The sequence below is a fragment of the Magnolia sinica genome, chromosome 8, assembly GCF_029962835.1.
Source record: "Magnolia sinica isolate HGM2019 chromosome 8, MsV1, whole genome shotgun sequence".
NCBI classification, from domain to species: domain Eukaryota; kingdom Viridiplantae; phylum Streptophyta; class Magnoliopsida; order Magnoliales; family Magnoliaceae; genus Magnolia; species Magnolia sinica.
The window spans coordinates 27,975,624-27,998,591 of record NC_080580.1 but is presented as its reverse complement, the minus strand read 5'-3'; the positions used below and the strand labels follow the sequence as shown (position 1 = coordinate 27,998,591).

Here is a 22,968-nt window from a genome sequence, read left to right as displayed (position 1 = left end):
TACACGACTACTCCTCGCTCTTACTGCCAGGAACTCCATGTCGCGGCCTGCTATTACTCAACAAGTCGCATCTCGTGGTAATTTTCCCTGAGATGACAGGATGGGCCAAAACACTAAAATTAGCAATAATGGCATTAATCAATCAGTAAATTCTCCTCCCCAAAAGTTTGACACATAGGGCCTGTTGTGCAGGATCAAGGGACATCAAACAACATTTGTTTTAAGTATGGAGGCCACAGACATTACCTAGCAGAATGCCCTCAGGCAATATCCAATTCTGCTATGGACAGGAAGACGGATCGCATGAAGAAGGATTCATGGCAGACCAAATGGCAGGTGGATGGGAACATGTCTAAGAAGAAGATGATCAAGAACCTAAGAGAGGCATAGATGGCCTCGAAGAGAATAACCTATCAATGTGGTCAGGAGAATGCTGACAGCGTCAATATGAGAAGCAAAAGAAGATTGGTTGGCGACCAATATTTTCCATTCATGAGTATTTTATAGTGGGAAAGCTATCAAAGTTATCTCATTCACGGAGGCAGTAGCATGGATGTGGCTTCACAAATCAGGGCAGTTAAGTTGAAACCAAAAGCTCAAAAGCACCACAAGCCAGGTAAGCAGGTCAACAGTACATTGATCCCCATGACCAAGAGTTTCTTGATAAACTAGTCTAGGCAATCATGAGGAATCACTCGTGTGAGATCATTCTAATGAAAATCACACACATTGCTGGGAAGACCATGGCCGTATGACAGAGATGTGAATCATCTAGGTCACAACAAGTACAATTTCATGTACAAAGGGATGCCTATGAATCTCAAAACTATGAGAAACGAAGAACTTAAATAGGCAAAGCCAACTTTAACACAATTCAATATGGTCAATTCCATTGAAGAAAGCCAGGAGCAAGGGATTATGTCTGCCTCAATAGGGGGCGAGAGCGAGCCTCATTCAACCAGGGAAGCTTCCAGCCAACCATTTGCAGTTTTTTTTTTTTTTGAACTGTCCTGCTTTTAGGATTTGATCTCTAATGAGTTGCTGAAAGAATCGTCAATCATACGTGACAATAAGAACATAACTGATTTGATAACTAACGCACCGTGGCTGAATCTTCCAACATACCGAATGAATCCGATGGAGCACACCAACATTTTTGGCAAGTGGAGGCATTATTAGGATAAGGTCCCATTCATGACAGCCTCAGTTCAAGCACTGTGCCACCATTATTGGCGCCAATAAAGGATGGCAGATAGTGAATCCCATCAATAAGATAACAACAAATATCCTTCACTGATCCCACACCTCGACGACATGCTTAACATGATGAGGATTGCTAAAGTCTTTTCGGTATTTATCATCATATAGAAATCCATCTTTAGGGACTAATAGAAGAATGCATTTTGAAACAAGGATGGATTGTATGAATGGTTAGCCATGCCATTTCGCCTAACAAACACACCCCGCATATTCATGCAGGTGGTGATATAGATCCAACAGCTGTTCATAGCCAAGTTTATCGTCATGTATTTTAATGACATTCTCGTCTACAACAATTCACAAGAGGATTGGTTTTTATTAGTGTTGTTGACGCATAAGGATAAAGGAGGCATCATGGTTACATGAGAGTCAATTGTATTGGTTAAGAAGGATGGTGTGCAGGCCTTTTCTAGGTGATAATTCTTTTCAATAATGTTGCTAATGATAGAAAGGGAGCCTCCTAGCAATTCAAATTCATTGCATACTTCATTAAATGGAGAACCCAACATAAGTGGTTTTAAAAATAAAAATAAAGATAAAAACAATAATAATAATAATAATGACATGAGTGCATTTTTTATTGGTAATGAAAATTTTATTCAAAAGCAGAGCCAAAACAGGCAACAGCTTCAACAAACAGAATACAACGAAAGAAGCAAAACAAACAATGAAACAGCAGGCACAGCTCCTCTGAACAGGGGGAACACAGCCTGAAATAGAGCACAAACTAATCTCCTAAACTCCTTATAACTGCTGCTGGACCTGATTTTACCGTGCTTCGCAAGACTATCAGCCACATCATTAGCTTCTGTAGTGACTAACACCAAGCTAATCTGACAGGTTTCACAGAGATCCCAATTCACCAAAACCGTAATTCAGCATGGATATGAACCAGATCTGGCCCAACAAATCGTGTTCCTGGAATCTCTTTCAATGATCACCACAAAGAGGTCATCAGTGTCAGCTTTTTCCCACGACATAAGTGGTTTTCTCTAATAGCAAAATATTCTTTCATATGGTCCTGCTGCAATGTAAATTTGAGGAAAGAATGCACAATCCTCCTTGTGTTATCCCCTATTGAAAGATTGGAGAATCAACTCGGTCACGTTTTTAAACAGTAAGGTTCTCATGAAGTTGAAGTATTGGGTATTGAAGTAGCTAACTTGAAATGGAGAATCTTCATCTACAAAAGGACTCATGCTCTCTATTTTCTCCAAGAAACTCTCAAGGGACCTAGCATATTGCCTAAATTATCAAGGACAACCCTGTCTTCAAGTCAATGCTAGAAAAGTTATTACTGATCCCATATCTACCAGATAATGGTTTGGAAACTTAACTATCATTTTCCTTGGCACCCATCTATGTATCACTACATATGACCACACAAATGCAGTTGGTGAGGCAAACCGATTTATGAAAAGTCTACACAGCTAACATAAACACTGTTCACAGAATTCTCCAGAATAACTACACATCTCTTCAGATATTCCATGTGGCACATGTGCATCCATTCCCTTTCTCCAGCATGTGCATGGTTAGTGTTTGTGTGTGTGTGTGTGTGTGTGTGTGTTTTTAACGCACGCACTTGAACCCATGACCTCATGTTGAAACTCTTGTGAGTCTACCACTGAGGCATGAGTAAGGAACCACATGGTCAATGTTAACGTTGATAAACGTTCCACAACTAGGTATTGTACTCTGGTTGGGTGACCAAGTGACACCGAAGCAAACAAGCAAACCACTAAGGTTTGGAACCAAGTATATAAACAAGGCTCATACCTAATGTGAGATATTGGGCTGAAGAACTAAAGGGAAAATTTTGGGCGTTATGGCCACCACATCTAATGTTCATATTTTTCACAGACATATACATCTTTGCATCTCTTGTTCTGTAACCAATATTCATCTCTTCTTTCTTCTCCGATGTATTGTCACAATCAGGCAGGCAACTGACATCCTATTTTCCTGTTTTTTAGAGTATCTTGCATACGTGTCTTGTTGAACACATATTGATCTACTCATCCTTTACCTATGTCAATTACTAAGCAAGAAACGGAAAGTACATACAAGGTCGAATTCAAAAGAAAAATCATGTGACAAATAGCAGGAATTGAACGAGTGAGCAAAACAGAAAAAAAATAAATAAATAAATAAACTAAACAACTCATCTAGATTCCATTCATACGAAATGAGAAATTTCATCAAATAAAATACTTCACCTAAATATAATCTTGCTCAATTTTTATGATAACAAATGAGTAGAAGACCAACACTTGATGAAATATATCACAGCCAACAACATGACCAAACTGAAAGAAGTCCTGGTTCAGAAGACAAACCATTTATATATCCACAATGGAGGCACCGAGAAGCTTTACACTTTTCTACCACTTTCTTTGCATTGGCATTCTTCTGCAACACATCTTCATTGGGACTCCTCATCTTTTTGAGAAATTTTTTGCGATCTTTCTCCATAAGAAGTATCCGAGCACACGACTATTAAGACATTTTTATCAAGAAATGTCAATATCCCAATCAACTATGTGACAAACTGAAATGTAAGAGAATGGAGTAGGTGAGTGTGCATGTATTCACTCAGTACACCAGCATTGTACCTTTCTTTTGTATTACTCTAGAGATAAGATAAGGTTTGTTAGTTGTTAAGTGTAGAGATAAGCTTTCTTAGTTGTAAGTGATAAAGATTGCGAAGAATACAAATAAAGTGAGGTGGTAATGCAAACATATCTCCCAAATGGCTTTTCCTCTCCATCCCTTTCCTCTTTTCTTCTCCTTCATTATATCATGGAAATAAACATGGAACCAGAGCATAGTTGTAGAGACCTCATCACACCACCTTCTCTACACCATCATCAACCGTATGTTACCATTTTTTGAAGGGTTATGAATAATTTCTTTGAAAACGAGCCTAAGTAAACAGCCAGGGCGAAGAATCAAAAAGAAAATTACAAAGTAGAATGACACGGTGATGCAGGACAATTAACCACTTGCTCTAAAAGCTCGAACTAATAGAGCATGGCGAATCAATCCCTTTATCTCATAGCCCAAGCCCCACATCCCATGGGTTAGGACCACAGCCAAACCCCCCTCGTGGGCCCCACATCACATGGGTACCGCCTCACACGAGCCACCCACCCCGAGTGTGCCCCTGTATCCCACCAGCCACCCCACTCGAGCCCGGTGTGAAAATGCCCCTGCATTACCAGGTAATTGGTTGCCCAAAGAAGTGGCCGCAAATTTTTCAGGGTTTTTTTTAGTCATTTACAAGCCCTGTGACAGTTCTCGTTGTCGTCAGGCATAATCGTGGGAAGAGTAATCACATCCAAGAAAAATGGAAACTATAGTTTTCAGTGCAAAGACTTCAATATCACTCGCTTCACATACAAAAGTAGGGAGAACCACATTACACAAGAAATGAGGACCTTCTCTAATGGATTGATTGTCACAAGCTGATGGACATTCCCATGGAGAGCTCTTGTTGCACATGGTCTAATAATCAGGCTAACCTATAATGTCCAGGTTAGACGGTGTTGGTTTTAGGACAATGGGAAGAAGATTATCCCAGGTAGACCTGGTCATGAGCCGAGTCAACTCAATAAACTCGTTCGACTTGACTCGAAAAAACTCGCCTCGACTCAGTGGAACGAGTTGAGTCGAGTCACATTTTGGAACTCGAGTCCAAATTCGAGTCGAGTTCAACCACTAGGTCACTCGACTCAACTCAGTTCGAACTCAACTCGACCCACACCATATATATATATATATATATGAAATGAGGGAGACATGCCTAAAAACTGAAACTGAATATACACGATCCTTCATAACTGAATATAAGGAATCATGGAAAACATATGGGTGTTCACTAATGGCTGATGGATGGACCGATAGATCCGGTCGGTCTCTCATTAACTTTTTGGTAAATTGTCCAGCTGGGACAATATTCTTGAAGTCCGTGGATGGATCGGGTCATTCACACACAGGAGAATATTTGTTTAGCTTACTAGATAGTGTAGTTGAAGAAATAGGTGAGGAATATATTATACAAGTAATTACAGACAATGCAGCCTCGTATGTAATGGCCGGTCGTCTTCTTATGGAGAAGAGGCGACGTTTATTTTGGACCCCCTGTGTGGCCCATTGTGTTGATCTTATGTTAAAAGATATAGTTAGATTATCTATAAATGTGATTGCAATAGCTAGAAGAATCACAGTCTTTATGTACAAACACGCCCTTCTTCTTAGTCGAATGAGAAAACACATTGGGGGTAACTTGCTACGTCCAGCAGTCACCCGTTTCGCTACAGCCTTTTTAACACTACAAAGATTACATGCAAAGAAATCAGAACTTAGAAGCTTTGTAGTGTCGGTCAATTTTACAAGTGGGCCTTGGTCAAAGAAGGCTGAAGGGAAACAGGTTCAACAAACAATCTTTTCTCAAAGTTTTTGGACACAAGTGGCAAAGGAGCTAAAAGCATCCGAGCCCTTAGTCACTGTGTCGCGATTGGTGAACGGGGATGAGAAGCCTGCAACGAGCTACATATATGATGCGATGGAGAGGGCGAAAAATAAGATCATAGACCATTTTAACTATAGAGACCGTGATTACAGGCCGATTTTAGATATTATAAATAGAAGATGGGGCAGTCAAATGTCATCTCCATTGTATTCGACTGCTTACATCCATAACCCAGCCTGTTTATTAGCTTCTCTGGATCCAGCAGAAGCACTAAGTATGCATATGGTTGGATTTATTGATGTCTTGAAAAGAATGATTCCAGATAGAGGAGAACAGGACAAGAACTCAACTTTGCTAAACTTCTACACAAAAAGTGAGGGGATATTCTCAAGGGATATCATAATAAGGCATCGAACAATGAAAATACCTAGTAAGTACTACTATGAATGTCAGTCTTAGTGTCTTCCAAATAGGTTTTCTACAAAGTATCTCTAACCTACTTAAACTGTTTTTCACAGCCGACTGGTGGGCTGCCTATGGAGTGGACCCAAACAGAAAGGATCCAGCTCTAAAGAAGCTGGCTATGAGAATTCTTGGACTCACATGGTCTGTTAGAGGTTGCGAGCGCAATTGGAGCACGTTCGAGGTGGTAAGTTTAGACTGTTTAGTAACTATAAACTTCAATTTTTTTAGTGTAAGGCCTAAGTTAAATTAATTACCTAAATAGCTAATGCCAAATGCGCTTTCTTTCTTGCAAATTCATACCATGAAAAGGAATCGCCTTGAGCAAAAAAACGCTCAACAACTTAGTTTTCGTTCAATACAATCAAAAATTGTGAGAACGATACCAAACTAGGAAACAAAAGCCCGGTTTCTTTGACCATATCTGCTTAGATGACTTGGATGCAGAAGACGAGTGGCTCGTAGAGACAGAGGACCAGGTGATGCGGACACAAGTGCATTCAAGGTGTACCAACGAAGAAAGCGCCAACCACAAGTGCCGTCCTTGTGGATAGGCGACTATTGAGGAGCTGAAGACCTTTCACATGTGATTGGACATATAGAAGACCCCACTTAGGGAAGACACATGTGAAGGAAGATTAGAGAAAGAAGACCGAGCGCCCAAACTTTCCCATACTTATGTTATTTGCACGTTTTTTGACTTAGTTAGGGGTCTTTTAGTAATCTTATATCTTTATTTGCTTATCCTAGGGGTATTTTAGTAATTTTATGTCTTTATTTGCTTATTTAAGTGGGGTAAAGCCCTAAACACGAATTTCAACTATTGATGAATGAAAAGCAAACCCTTTGGTTGCCTCCTTCCTCTCTTCTCTCTAATGGTGCTTCTTCTCTCCCCTTGATCTTCTTCTTCTAATTTCTTCTTGTGCCCCTCCAACTTCCTCAAGGTAATAACTTTCTTTCTTCTATTTTTTTTTGTTTTGGCTAATTCCTCTTCGATCAAAATCTTGAGAACCGATCTAAACCCTAAATCCCCAAATTCTCAAATCCCTAATCCGAGAAACTTCTTGGTTCTTCGGACTAGTGATCTTCATTGATCGATTGGGTGTGACCATGCAAGATCGGGAGGTCTCATCCCTCGCCGGATCCAACCTAAGTAGTAATTGAATTCCATACTCCATGGTTGTAGTGATGGCCCGCTCCATTGCATGTTTCCTTTATGATTTTCTCAGTTATGATGATTATTGTTAGAATTTTAGATCATTTATTCCTTTTATTTCCGCTGTTTAATTATCTCCATGAGCATGCATCATAATTAGGGCTGTCCTGCGTCACCAGGTATTTACTGGAGATGACCTGACATGGGCACAAGTTGAAGATGTCGAATACGGATCGACACCTGGTGAAGGTAATACCACTCGAAGGCAAAGGATAGAGGGGAGCCGGGGGGCAAGTAGTAGTCGTCAACCCGTTGAAGTGATTGAGGAGATTGAAGAAGGAGATGGTGATAATGATGATCAAGCCTGAAGATCATCCACCATTGGATGTTAAAGAAGTATTAGTACGTACAGATGATAAAGAAACAGAAGAAGAAAAAGTGTATGTAGAAGAAGGAAATGACTTGAATGATGATGATGATTATGGTGGTGGTGGTGGACCTGGTGGTGATATGCCACAATGGCAACTAGATCAATGTATATGATTAGATAAATAATAAATAACTTCTTCATTTTGTTTACTAAGTGTGTTGATGTTGATTGTTGATGTATATGTAGTGTTGAATGTTGAATATTGATATTTCATATTTGTTAAATGTTAACTATATTGTAGAATGTAGAATTGTTAATGAATGATGACTTAATATTTAATTCATTATGTAAAATTGTAAATGTAATTGGTTTTATTTTACTTAAAGTAAATGTATTTCAAGGGCCAATGACATATTAATTTTTTCTGATTTTTTCTGATTTTTTTTAAATTTTTGAAAAATGTAAAATAAAAATTAAAAAATAAAAAAAAGTGTGCGATCGCATATGCTATTAAACAACATTGGGCCCCGATATTGTTCGTATTATATATTTATATATACACATGAATGTAATTGACTGATTACTTCAACCTGTAAAAGCTCTGATTTTACCTTACCCGCGTTATTTTTTTTATTTATAGATGACTAGTGAGGAAAACCCAAGTACCCCTGGTGTCGGTGCGTCAATCATATCTCCTGTTATCATGGAGGGAGACATTGGAAAATAGAGTTGAAACGACTTCAGGTTCAGTGAAAGGAAAAAAAAAAAAAGATCCACAATATGGGAATCTTTTGATGAGATCACGCTACCAGATGGTTCGGTTAAGGTTAAATGCAAGTATTGTAAAACTCTTTATGGCAAGCATTCTGGTTCTTCTACTACTCATTATCAGAGGCATCTTGATAAATGTGTGAAGAGACCAAAAACGTCGATGAGTGGAGTACAACAGCTGCTTTCATTTACCGCTTCTGAAAATGATGACTCACAAGTTACACTCTCCACATATAAGTATGATCTGTAAAAACTGAAAGAGTGGTTTGCAAGATTAGTTATAGTTAATGAGAAGCCGTTCAGCATGGTAAAAAGTAAAGTTTTTATGGGATTTTGCAAATTCCTTAATCCCAGATGTGAGGACTCTCGTCTTACTATGAAAAGAGTGCATGAAGATGTATGCGATTGAGAAAGCAAACTTGAAAGCTCTTCTAGCATCCGTATCAAGAATAAGTTTGACTTCAAATATGCGGACGGCATCGAATCAAAGAAAAGGATACATGTCATTAACCGCACACTTCGTTGATGCAGATTGGAAACTACAAAAGAAGATAATAAACTTTCGCTACGTTCCTCCTCCTCGTACTGGTGTGGTAATGTCCAACTGCATTTACAATATCTTGTTGAGTGGGGCATTGAAAAGAAAATCTCTTCAATAACTTTAGATAATGCCTCTTCCAACGACAAGTTTGTTTCTTTCTTACGTAGTCAATTTAAGGTAGCCGGAAATTCACTCTTTGAGGGTAAAATATTCCAAGTCTGACGTTGTGCACACATATTGAACTTGATTGTGCAAGAAGGGCTGAAAACAATTGACATCACGATCGTCAACATACGAGATAGTGTTAAATATATACGGGGATCAACTTCAAGACTAAGTACATGGAATGATATAATCCAACGTTTGGATTTGAAATCTAAAAAACAGTTAAAGTTGGATGTCTGCACGCGGTGGAATTCAACTTATGAAATGTTTGATACAGCTTTAGAATTTAAAGTTACATTCCCTGAACTTGCAGCACGCGATAAAATGTACATGTACGTGCCTAGTGATGAAGACTGGACGAAAGCTAAACATGTTCACCAGTTTCTCAAAGTTTTTTACGACTGCACGAAGATTTTTTCAGGGAATAAGTATCCCACGGCAAATCAGTTTCTTCCAAAAATTATTTTCATTATGAATACTATAAAAAAGTGTGTTGATGAGGGTCCAGATTTTTTACAAATGATGTCTTTGGGAATGCAAATGAAATTCAATAAGTATTAGGCTGACTGTCATTTGTTAATAGCCATTGCGGTTGTTATGGATCCACGGTACAAGATGGCAATGGTTAGGTATATTTTCAGATCACTTTATTCTAGTTCTAAAAGAGTTTCAGCGGAGACCGTCATTATTCATGCTGCAGTTGAAGAGTTGTTTACTTCATACATTGGTACTTTGGCCGCAACATCTAGTACAATAGTTACTCCTCAATCTACTGGGTCAGGTAGTACTTCAACTAGAGGAAAGCGACTTCTTGACTTTATGTCTTTTTTAAACGAGGAAGAAACGGAAACGCATAAAACTGAATCAGAAGTGGATAAGTATCTAAAAGAGCAGGTCATAAGGTTACAAGATGTTTTGCAGTGGTGAAGTCGAGAGCTCGTGAATACCCTACACTTTCAGTAGGCACGAGACATATTATCAATTCCAATTTCGACCGTGGCATCAGAATCAACTTTTAGCACAGGGGGCAGGGTTATTAGCAAGTATCGAAGCTCACTCGCCTTGAAAACAGTTGAAGCACTGATATGTACGCAAGATTGGTTGCATCCAATTTGGGGTGGTAGCAGTTTCGATGTTGAAGAGTATGAGGACAAGAATGGAAGTGAAGACGATGTCCAGAATGCATCCAAAATTGCTTAAATGAATGTTAGCTTTTAAAATTTTGTTTAAGGTTTTATATTTTTTAATGTTTTTTCACTTTTTGGATTTGATGTTGAGGACCAACTATATGACACTTTTTTTTTGTCTTAGTAATTTGGCATGTGAGACATTTTAGACTTAATATCATTAACTTTTAATCTATATTTTTTACCAAAAAATATAATAAATTGACATCATAATAGGCTCGACTCGAGCTTGACTCGAAAGCTTTGGCAAACAAGACAAGCTCCAATGTTGAGCTCGAGGGCAAGCTCGAGCTCGGGCTCGAACTCGAGTAGAGCTCGGACGAGTCAAGCTGAGCTTGGCCCACCTCGACTCGACTCGGCTCGATGTACAGCCCTAATCCCAGGGCTTCTTTTTTTGCTGCCATGACCCACCAAAGACCACTCACCCCTCATTTGTGACACAAATGAAGCATCCTAGGGCCCCATCACTTTTCGGTTTGAATTAATGTGGCTAGAAGAAGGGTTCTCTAAGAAGGTCACCAGATGGTGGAACCAGTATTTTCACTAACGCTCATAGCATAGCAGTAGCATACGCTACGTAGCATAGCGCTACGTAGTGTGCCAAATAGCATAAATCCCCTGTAGCGTACGCTATAGGGGTCGTAGCGTACGCTACGGACGCGTAGCGTGTAGCGCAGGTAGCGTGCACTACACTACGGTATTTTATTTTTTTTTCTTTGTTATAAATAGTAGTGAACTCACACCACAACCACTTAAGTAACTTTTTTTTAAGCAGTCGAATAGGGCATTCGAAACCCCTTGGAAACCTACGCCGAACGCAACTTCCTCTCCCCCTCTTCAATCTTACGATCCAAAAGCCCATTGAAGGGGCTTCTTTGGCCAATTGTTGGAGACTATAAGGAAGTCCATTTGGTGCAGTTTCATGATCATTGGAGGAGAAATGAAGAAGAAATCAGATTTCCCCAATTCCGGTTCCGATCGGCTATGGAGCTTCAAATTTTAGAGTTTTCGTTAATTGAATCCCATCTAGAGACAACAATAGGTACGCTCGTTACCCTTGGTGAGTTTCTTTCGATGTACAATGAAAACAACTTGTTATTTTGAGTTTTTTTCTCATTTTTTCCTTTTTAAAATGCCGGTTACTGTGCGTTTTTTGTTCTTTATCATTTTTTTCATTTCTTTTTCAATATCTCCGTGGCTATGCATTGTTTTCTATGGCATGGCCTACGTGGGGCCCACTGAGGTGTGTGAATGGGTGAATTTGCATTGTTTTCTATGGTATGCCCCACGTGGGGCCCATTGAGGTGTGTGAATGGGTGGATTTGCATTGTTTTCTATGGTGTGGCCCACATGGGGACCATTGTGTTGTGCGTGTAAGTGTTCGTGCATTGTTTTTTATTATGTGGTCCATGTGGGAACCACTATAGTGTGCATATAGGTGGTTGTCCATTGTTTTCTATGGTGTGGGCCCACGTAGGGACTATTGTGGTGTGTGTATGGCTGATTGTGCATTGTTTTCTAGTCCATCAGGTGGGCCAACACTCTCTTATGATGGTTTTTCCACAAGTTAATGTTGATCTTTGTGATTCATTGATTTGTTTGTGACGTGTTTTTTTTTTTTTTTTTTTGTTAAGTAGTGAACTAAAGAGAGAACAATGTTTGAAGAAAGAGAGAGAGAGAGAGAGAGAGAGAGAGAGAGATTTTGCTTGGAAATATGTGGTTGATAATCCACTTGGACAATCTCATAGAAATTATGTGCAATGCAAATTTTGTGGTCAAAGGTGTATGGGAGGCATGACTCGCCTAAAGAATCATTTGGTCGGAACCTACAATGGGATAAAGTCGTGCCCAAAAGTGACGAAAGAAGCCAAGGAGGAGTGTAGAAAGGCTTTAAAGGAATATCATGACAGAAAAAATAAAAGAAATGAGGTGTTTCGAGGTATTGGGAGGGGGATCGATATATCTTTCCGGTTCTGCAAGTGATAGCACCAATGTGGGTAATGATGCTTTCATTGGCAGCCAACTTGGTAGTGGATCTTCTGGTAATCAACCAATGGCAAGAGCAAGGGGTCCTATGGATCAATTTGTTAGCAATGAACAACGTCAATCGACATTGAATTCAAGGTGGAAGAAGGAAGAAAGAAAAGAAGTATGCAGGGTGATTGGAATTTTATTTTTTTATTTTATTTTATTTTTTATTTTTTATTTTGGTTTTTGTGGAATGCTTTGTCGTTCAACCGTGTAATAGCCCGTACTTTTCAGCCTTTGTGTGAGGCTATTGGAAAGTTTGGACCGGGATTGAAGCCATCATCCATGCATGATATGAGAACATGGATACTGAAAGAAGAGGTTACTAATACTAATAGTTTAATGAAAGCATACAAAGATTCCAGGAAAACTTATGGATGTTCGATTATGTTTGATGGCTGGACGGATGGAAAGAATAGAAGTATCATTAACTTTTTGATTAATTCTACGATCGGAACAATGTTTTTACAAGTCTATTGATGATTTAGATTCAATAAAAGATGGAAATTTGTTATTTAAATATCTTGATGAAATTGTGGAAGAAATTGGGGAAGAAATGTGGTCTAGGTTATCATGGATAACCATTCAAGCTATGTGAGTGCTGGGAAGAAGTTGATGCATAGGAGGAAAATGATATATTGGACTCCGCGTGCTGCACACTGCATAGATCTAATGTTGGAGGATATCGGAAAAATGAAAATGTATTCTGAAACGCTTGAAAAGACATGGATAGTGACCAACTTTATTTATGGGCATGGAATTGTATTGAGCATAATGAGAAGCTGCACGAATAATAATGAGCTTTTACGGCTGGCAATGACACAATTTGCAACAGCGTACCTCACCCTCTGAAGTATTTACAAGCAAAAGAATGGTCTTATAGGTTATAGCCATGTTCACATTGGAACAATGGTGCTCATGTTCTTGCCTTCTTGGGCTAAAAAACCTGAAGGAATAAAGGTACGGGCTATTATAATGTTTGAACAGAAGTTTTGGCCGAATGTTGCCTTACGTGTTAAGAGCACCATGCCTTTTAGTAAGCGTTTTAAGAGAAGTAGATTCGGAGGAGAGGCCAGCAATGGGATTCATTTATGAATTGATGGACTCAGCAAAGGAGAAAATTGCATTTAATTGCAATAATGTAAAAAAGATATATATTCCAATTTGGAACAAAATAGATGAAAGATGGACTCATCAGCTTCATCATCCTTTACATGCAGCCGGGTACTATTTGAATCCTCAAATACGATACTCAGATAAGTTCTCTACATATCATAAGATAAAAAAGGGGGTTGTTGGAGTGCATGGATAGGATGATCCCCCATGAAAAGCATGATGATGATGATATTCAGTTGGATGAATATAAGAAGAGAAGAGCTGAAGAGGGGATTTTGGCTCTCGCCTTGCACTCGAAACCATGACAAAGCGTTCCCCGAGTAATTTATAATTTTATATTTTGATATTTTCATTTTTATGTAAATTATATTTCTATAATTGGTGAAAGTATTACATTAATTTATAAATTATAACTAATTTGTGTAGCTGATTGGTGGGAACGCTTTGGAGATAGAACTCTGCAGCTTACAAAGTTTGCAATACAAGTTTAAGCCTCACATGCAGTGCTTCTAGCTGTGAGAGAAATTGGAGTACTTTTGAGCGGGTGACTTTTGTACCATTCGATATTCTAAATTGGCTAATTTTTATTTAGTAGATTAGCAAGTGTTTGATAATTGACTAACATAGATCATCATATGATCAAATCCACACAAAGAAGAGAAATCGGCTAGAGCAACAAAAGCTCAACTCTCTATTATATGTGATGTATAATATGAAACTAAGAGAAAGAAGAATGAAGAGGAGGGCGACAATGGATCCAATATTGGTGGACCACATTGTTTCAGATGATGAATGGATTGCTGAGAAAGAAGACCTTGTTCTCCCAACTGATCCATCATGGCTCGAAGATCAAAACATGGCCTTTGATATTAGTGTCATTACAACTATTCCAGAGTCTGATGATCCAGCTGACAGCAATGCACCATCAACATCTAATATTTCTAAAGGAGTTTGCCCCCCACCTTCCTCAAACAAAAGGAAGGCAACTAATTTAGTGTTTATAGTTATGGACTAAGTTACATGAACATTTTTAACAAAGAAAGTAAAAGACCAATGAATCTCTTTTTTTTTAATGTGTAGGTGGTCCTATGGGAAGATTTCTTACTCCTATAAGAGATGAAGGAGATAGAGGAATGATTGTTCACGGTGTGGATGAATGGATGATGTACATGCGGATGCAGATGCTAGTGATGAACGGCCTAGACCTGGTGACGAAGTGAATGAGGATGACGACGATGATGATGATCTATTAGATGTAGATGGCCTTTACACACTAGAGTCTAGAGACTATTAATTGAGATTTTGAGATTTTGATTTCTGAGGAATGTGAATTTGTATTGTACTTGATGCTCTTAACTATGGGATTTTTATTTTGAAGAATGTGACATTTAAATATATATATATATATATATATGTGTGTGTGTGTGTGTGCGTTTTACTGACTATTTATCATGTTTTTCTTTTTTTTTAAATTAAAAAATAGAAGTATTGTGTAGCTTACGCTACGCTATTTTGCTACACGCTACGAAGGGTTGAACGCTACGCAACACACTACCGCTATTTAAAACACTGGGTGGAACTTCAGCCTGGTAGAACGGAGGGCTGATTTCAAGCTGCATACGAAGAAGAAAAAATTAAAAAACCTTAGAGAATTGGAAATAAGAAAAGTTAGATTCAGTAGAAAACACAAATATAGCAACCTTACAAGAACTACATGACCTTGATCGCAAAGCACAAGTCGAACAGTTATCAGAGGCAAAAAAGCAGAAATGGGAGGCCCAAAAAGCTAAATACAAGACGGAAGCTATAGAGGAAGGGATTCTACAAAGACGGAGATCATGAGCAACTTGGCTTCAAGAAGAAGATAAAATACAAAGTTTTTCCATGGCCTCACAAATGCCCATTGGAGATAAAACAAAATCCATAGCATTAATGTGAATGGGAGAAGGCTGGAAAACAAACAGGTAATTTGCCACGGGATAGTGAATTTATAACTCTAATCTTCTGACAACTGACACATGGAACTATCCCAAATTAGATAACCTTGAATTTGATATTTCTTGGTGAGGATAACGCAACATAGATAGAAAGGTCTTTCACAGAAGAAGTGAAAGCAGTGATTGACAATCTTGGTAGAGACAGGGCAACCGGGCTAGATGGCTTTATCGCACTGCAACAACATCCACTCATACTCTGCTTCTCCATCGCGCTGCTGCATCTTTGTCAGAATATCCAGACACTATGCCTCATGTTGGCCATCATCAGCAACTTAATGTCCAGATTTTATCTTTGTGCAACTAGCAACTGATCAAGGGAAGAGATAATGTGCTGTGTATCAGCCCACATTTAGCACATAAGATCAGAACACACATGCATCTATCAGCACTCACCATGTATGCTATCAGTGTGACCAGTCAGTTCATGCATGCTCTATGTTCACATCATCTAAAACAGTTTATCAGATTCTTCCCTACTAAAAACATTCTCCTGGAAAAAGCTTATTGTATTCTAATCATGGTAATCGGGACTTGAGAGGGCATTGCAATGCAGATTGCACAAGTTCTTTAAATGACAGGAGGTCCACAAGTGGCTATTTGCCTTCTATCAGAGTAACCTAGTGAGTTGGAAAAGCAAGAAACAGACTACGGTTGCACATACTATCGTGCGACGACTCATGCAGCATGTGAATTCATGTAACTTTGATCTCTCCTTCAGAAAGTGGGATTTGGTTTTTCTACACCTATTCCGTTACATTGTAATAATCAAGGTGCTACTCATTTCACCTCTAATCTAGTTTTTTCATAAGAGAACCAAGCGCATTGAAGTTGATTGCCAAAGCAGAAGTTGCTTCAAAGTTATTGGCACTCCATTTGTTCAATTGAACATTCAAATAGTGAACATTCGCAGAAAGACTTCAAGCTCTTCTCATCATTGTGGTACTTTGGGGAGTGTAGCTTTTACTATATAGAGATAAGAGATAAGATTTGTTAGTTGTGAAGTGTAGAGATAAGAGACAAGATTTGTTACTTGTGAAGTGTAGAGATAAGAGTCTTTAGAGATAGGAGATAAGATTTGTTAGTTGTAAGTGATAAATATTGAGGATATAAATAAAGTGACGAAAAATTCAGAATTGTAAAAGCTATACGAAACATATCTCTAAGAAAACAAATTAAAATTATATGATGCCAATACCTTGCAAATGCACTTCAAAATATCTACAATAGTACTAAAGTAGCCGATGTTAAAAACAGGGAGTGTGAGCTTGTAGTATCCGAAGTGTCCCGGACAGTCGGTGAAACTCCCATGGCATGTGGCGCAAAAACCACCCTTTAGAGGTCCCTAAAAAAAAAAGAACATTACATCTTTGAAAAGGTTTAAAATGATATGAATAAAAGCAAAAGACGCCTCCAGATTTGAAGGTACAACAACACAGGAAAAATGACACCATCATGTGATATATTAAAAAATTAAGATGCGGATTACATGTTTATCCATTCTCATAGTTTGTATATTTTGTTGTCATGATTATGAATAACTAGAAACATGCATTTAAACTGCAGATAACTAACAAAACAGCAAAGGGATCTCATTTCCCTCAAAGCAACATACAAACCTCAACCGAGAGCAGCAGCCTTACCCACAAAACAATCCTTAAATATCCTGCTAACCATCCATTTGATATTTGCATCTATCATGATTTATTTTGCCTCATCATATATGAGTCATGGAGTGAAGGCTGTGAATCCATCCAAAGAGGGGCTTCGATGGAAGTGTTGAGGCAGCATGCGATGTGGATTGAATGTGGATCAAGACCTTTGGGCCTCAGTCTTAGAAAAGTGGATGTATCAAAAGGGTCGGCCACCTACATTGTAAAGTGGAAGACGATGAGGTCCTTCATGTGGCTGAGTGTGTAGTGTAAAAGATGAGCAGTTCGGAATCGATAGAAGCAATAGCTGGCATGTCCCAAGCCCAGGCGAAGGATAAGTGCTGAGGGCTGGTGGACAACCTGTTGTTTGACTTTTTTCCAAGAAATAACAAGATTCATGTTTCAAATGTGGTTGGTGAAACAGGATTCATAATGCGAACATGAAAGTGCTAGTACAAGGACACTAATATCAGTGTAGCCATAGACAAACCACATCTTTTAATATATCTTTACATACACATACAAATATAGGGGTCTGCTCATATGGTGTTACTTTTTTTTCTGCTGTTGTATGCGTGACCCAGCTAATTTGTGGATTGGCGCGATTTTTGTGTTGGGTACACATCATGTAGTGTCGATCAAGGGTTGGATGTCATGCTCCAAATGGGCCCACAATAGGTAGTTAGCAGTTAGCACCACTGGTTCTGATGGTACGAGCACCATGTCTGTGTGTGTCATCAAAGCCTCATGCCAACTAATTGGGTTAAAATAGACGAATCATGTTCTGCCATTCCACTATCAATTATTGTACCCTCAATTAAACCATAAGTCATCAAATATTTTCTTACTGCCTCCACCATGGTTTGAAAACAGTTATAATACAATTGTATCGGTCCCTTAGCCAACGGTGAATCAGCTAACTGGAAAGAAATGAATACAAGTCTGATACATCGCCAATATAGCTATAAGGACCATCTTTTTTTTCCTTTTTTCCTTCGTGAAGGAAGTCCGGTGTTATTTCGTTTTGCTACTTCAGGTGCCTTGGCCCTTGATGGCTCTTCGTCAATCTTCTCTTGGGTTGGGGAAGGGGCTAATTCACCCCTCAAGGCAAAGTTATGAGGATGATGGTTTCATGAGCTATCTTTTGGGGGATTTGGAAAGAGAGAAATTCCGGGATCTTCAATGGCAAGGAATATTGATGCAGACATCAGACCCTTCAAAGTTTATCAAAGACGAAGGTGGCCGACAAATACATCTTTATGGCTCAATGATGGTTCATGGCACAACCAAAGATGATTTTGAAGACCTTGTTAATGGCACAACTAAGGATGATTTTGAAGACCTTGTTAATGGCACAATTAAGGATGATTTTGAAGACCTTAGACATGTCCTTGGATTAATTGAATGCCACACATTAGGAGGACACACGTGTAGGATGAGTTAGAAAACTGATCTATTACCCACGACTTTATTTTTTATTTTTTAAAAAATCTTTGTTTTGCGCATTTATTTTTTACTTTTGTTATAGGGGTATTTTAGTCATTTTCTTTTAAATCCGAATTTTATAGATAGGGTGCTTTCTACCCTAAACCTAATGATATTTTTTTAATGAAAGCTTGGTGCCTCCTTCCCCTTTCTCTCTGTGGTAAGTTCTTCTCTTCCCCTAATCTTTTCTCTTCTTCTAACTTCTATTTCTAGCACTCCAACCTTCTAATTCTCTTTCTATGCCTAGTCTTTTTTTTTCCTAATTGTTATTGACCCTGAAAATCTGAGAATTGATCCCAACCCTCTCTCAGATTTTCCAACCATCACTATTCCAGAAATCCTTTGATTTACTAGACTAGAGAAGTTGCATTGATTGTTGTATTGAAACCATGCAAGATCGAGAGGTCTAATCCCTCGCTGAATCCAATCCACACATGATTTAAATACGGTACCGCAGGATTGTAATGATGGTCTGCAACCATTGCATGTTCCCTTTATTATTATCTTTACTATGATGTGGAATGTGAATATTTCAATTGATTTGCTTAGTTTATTTCACTGGATCTTTTTTGTGCTCACACATGCATTCTAGTTTAGACCGTCCTACATCAAATTTGGTATCAAAGCCTTAGGTTTTGCATGGTTTTTGTTAGATCGAGTTATCTGAACTTAGGATCATCTGTTTTCTCATCTAGGATTGTCTAGATAATTCCAGATCTACATCCCATAGAAATTGCGAACCTGATTTTTCAGATTCATAGTCATATGAGATATAAATCTGAATTTCCAGATTTGTGTTTTCATTCTAGTTAAATCCAAAACTCTGCAGCATTCATACATCATATAGAAATAGGATCATACATCCATATTGAGGTCTGTTCAAACCTTAGAGTCGAGTTTAGGAAAATGGAGTTCGAGTTTTTGGTGTATGCCCACTAGAAGTGGTAAGGGTTTTGGCCAACACCCCATCATGAGTAACGAGCAATTAAGCGATCACCTCACTCAATTACTCCAAAAGATAACCACCATAAAGGCATCCAATAAAAATATCGAACAAAAAATGACTGCCACTGAAGCTAGACTTGAGTTATTAGAAGCATCCCAAAGGGAGAACCCCACTGTTGGGGGAGATGTGAAGTCGCAAGCAGGTGGTGTTGGTGAGGAGCCATCCCCTAGACAAACCCCCGCCAATGGCAGGCATGTGGATAGAGAACGGGCATATCAGGACCACTTTGATCCTGACGAGAGGGTCATGAAGAATGTCAGGATTGACGCCCCAAGCTTTGATGGTCGCTTTGACCTCAAGGCATTCCTTGATTGGTTAGCTGACATGGACCACTATTTTGAATGGCATGAGATGTCAGAGAACCGACTAGTGCGGTTTTCCAAAATGAAGCTTGTGGGGCAAGCGCGAAGATGTATTGGACCAATAAAGAGCATAGAATTGAACGGGTGGGAGGAGCTCCCGTTACCCAATGGAGCGAGATGAAAACAACGCTAAGAGAGAAGTACCTCCCTCTCTCTTATCGCTAGAAGCTCCTGGAACAATGACAATCTTTACGCCAAGGACCCATGCCTGTTACGGAATACATTGCAAATTTTGAGGAATTGGTCCTAATCACCCCCTCTAGTACATAAGCCTTCATTCATTAGCTCCGTCAAGCTTTCACACGCGCAACATGGTAATCCCATTACACCACAAGTGAATTTTCAGTGTCGACAAAATATTTATTTCGTAAAGGGATTTCCTTTTCTCTTGGTGCCGGAAATCGCATTTGTTTGTAGGCAAATGTGTGGTGCGAAGATCGAGTGCTTCAAGAAGTATTTCCTAAAGTGGCCCACATGCAGCGGACGAGTTCATTTCCATGGACTGATGTTACTCCACATGCAATTGTTCTATGATGTGGTCTCCCCTTGGCATAGAGATCTGACAGATGAGGAGTTGCGTGCCGGCCGGGCTGATGGATCGATTGAAGAATGTGGTTCCCCAAGCTCAAGAAGAGGATTTTACAATGTGGCATGTGCATGGTTGGGCCAACTTTTTTGTCTGCTCATTCAATAGTATGATGCATGCTACGTTCCGTATTTCTTCCTTTCCGTTCCACCTATGATATTATAAAGCCCGGCCTGTCCAAGGGTGACAACCTTCGTATGGTTAATGGGAAGAAAGATAGTGCTAACTATAAACAATTTGCAAAGAAAATCCCTTGTCCTTCCCAACATCTGTTTAATGTGTGTGGGAGATGTGGAATCGATCGATCACGTGTTCATTCACTGCCCTTTTGCTCGAAAGGTGTGAGAGTACTTTTTGGATACTTTCATATCACTTGGGGATGTCGAAATCTATTGTGGACCTTCTGTGGGCTTGGCGCAGATGAGGGATGGAGAAAGTTAGGAAAGCAGTGTGGAGACTACTTATTATGGCGATCCTTTGGTCTGTTTGGGGGGATCATAATAGTCATTGCATTTGAAACGATAGCACCGAAAATTAAGTGCAGTGTCTTGGGTTGGCCATCTTATGTAAAGGCAATCAAATTTGCCAATCTCTCCTCCTTTTTTAAGTAGTAGAGTCAGATTGTATTCTTTCACGTTTTTTGGCATGTTAATTAATAAAAATTCAGTTATCCTTTTAAAAAAATCTGCCAAGTAGAAACATAGAAATGACTTAATTACACATAATATATCTCAAAGTATATATGAAAGAAATCCTCCAAATAATCAACCACATACAAGATCCATATCACCTTGAAAACTCTAAAGTCAACAAAATGCATGAGGGCCCACAAAATGGTCTGTGGGATCAGCATTGGACCCACATCTTCATCACACGTTTCTTATGTCATCGCCACTCACATTGATATTGCCAACAGTTTGAATGTTTCGAGTATATAGATAAGACTGACTCTGCCAATAAATTTTTATAATGAAGCGATGGAACCAATGCAAATGTCACTTCCCACATATTGAATATGCTCGAAAAAAATAAGACAACTATATGCAACGAACGATTGAAAAGAGATTCATATTCAATTCTATGAGCACTCTCAAGATAAAACAATGTGATGTACCATGTGGGAGTCGAGCAACCCTTGTTTGATTGGCTTTTTGGTTGGATCGTAGAAGCCGCTTTGATACACTTGGACCTCAGCAGCGCTGCATATTTCCGATCCAGAAAGCATGGAAAATCGAATGCTTTTTCTGCAAAGATGACCATGAGGAGAAAAAAGTATCAAAGCATTATTTAGAAAACAAGGTTGTAAAAAAGAGGGGGAGCACTGATTGGGCATATTTGTGATGAATAGATAGGTGGGGCCCTCCATTACAGTGATTAGGCTTTTTTTTTATCTCAAATAAAAAAGGTGAGGCCCTCCGTTATATGATCTGGACTGTTGGATTGGTGCTACCCACCTGATTGCTCAAATGTCCCAACATCCAACCAATAGCTTCCAAACAGAAACTCAAAAAATGAAAATGAAAAAGGTGTCCCTCTTCAGAGACCTAAAAATCCATCTATCCAACATTTTTTGCTGGCTGATCATAACTGTTCTCGGGTCAAGCAAAATCAAAGGTGGCACATCTATTCAATAGCCTGGATTGATCAAAGTGATCCAATGGACAAAATCTACAGACCCAACGATTATCAACATCTAATCCGACGGAATTCTCAGCAACGGGAAATCATCCAAGGTGTGGCACAGATATACCAACAACGTTGATGTTCAAAGCGGGTCCTACCTAAAGAGAATAAAAGAGAAAAAGGAATGAGATGATGGGAAATACGTACATCCTCTGTGGACCGACGTCTTCAATGAAGGGTTCCTTTGTGAATAACGGTTTCTCGTCTGCCATTGCTTGAAGAGGTCCCGGAAATTCCTTTTTGAAGAAGAGAGGGGATAGAGTTGGAGATTGTAAGACCGTAGAAAGGAGGATGAGAATCGAGAAAAAACCTAGAACTCGAGTTTTAGGGGGGGTTTTAGCGTTCGAAAAGGGCGGGAGTTTTGCTCACACGCCGCTGGCCGACGCTTCTTTTGTGAGAGCGAGACGTAAGAGGGCCTGCTTGCGAGAGACATGGGCACAGGAATATGGCACGTGCAACGGACGTGGACAAAGGAAGCGTGCGCTAGCGTAACGGACGCGGATTGCATCCTTCACCGCCTGTCTCCAGCTAGGCAGGAGCTTTGAGTGGCCATCGTGATGTTTCGTTTTTTTGGCATCATTTTGGAGTATAAGGCCAAAAACGAGGCAGATTTTTCTAGTCACCTCATAGCCTCACTTCAACCATTTCAATCCCTAGGTCAAGCCCGGAT

General features: G+C 39.2%; 1 protein-coding gene across 4 annotated transcripts in view; it reads right to left on the bottom strand.

Moving 5' to 3' along the window:
• Positions 1–22,723, bottom strand: part of LOC131253146 (DNA-directed RNA polymerase III subunit 1) — a 250,463-nt gene extending 227,740 nt beyond the window's left edge. For 2 of the 4 annotated variants that reach the window (XM_058253996.1, XM_058253998.1), the window contains exons 1-4: positions 22,446–22,721; positions 21,730–21,859; positions 16,723–16,869; positions 3,600–3,756 (exon numbers count right to left, since the gene is read on the bottom strand). In XM_058253996.1, the coding sequence (XP_058109979.1) occupies positions 3,600–3,756; positions 16,723–16,869; positions 21,730–21,859; positions 22,446–22,510 (499 nt within the window). In that variant the 5' untranslated portion in view covers positions 22,511–22,721. Of the gene's footprint in view, positions 1–3,599; positions 3,757–16,722; positions 16,870–21,729; positions 21,860–22,445 lie in introns of all 4 variants that reach the window. The other 2 variants (XM_058253999.1, XM_058253997.1) reach the window with 2 other exon arrangements.
• Positions 22,724–22,968: the final 245 nt, after the last annotated feature.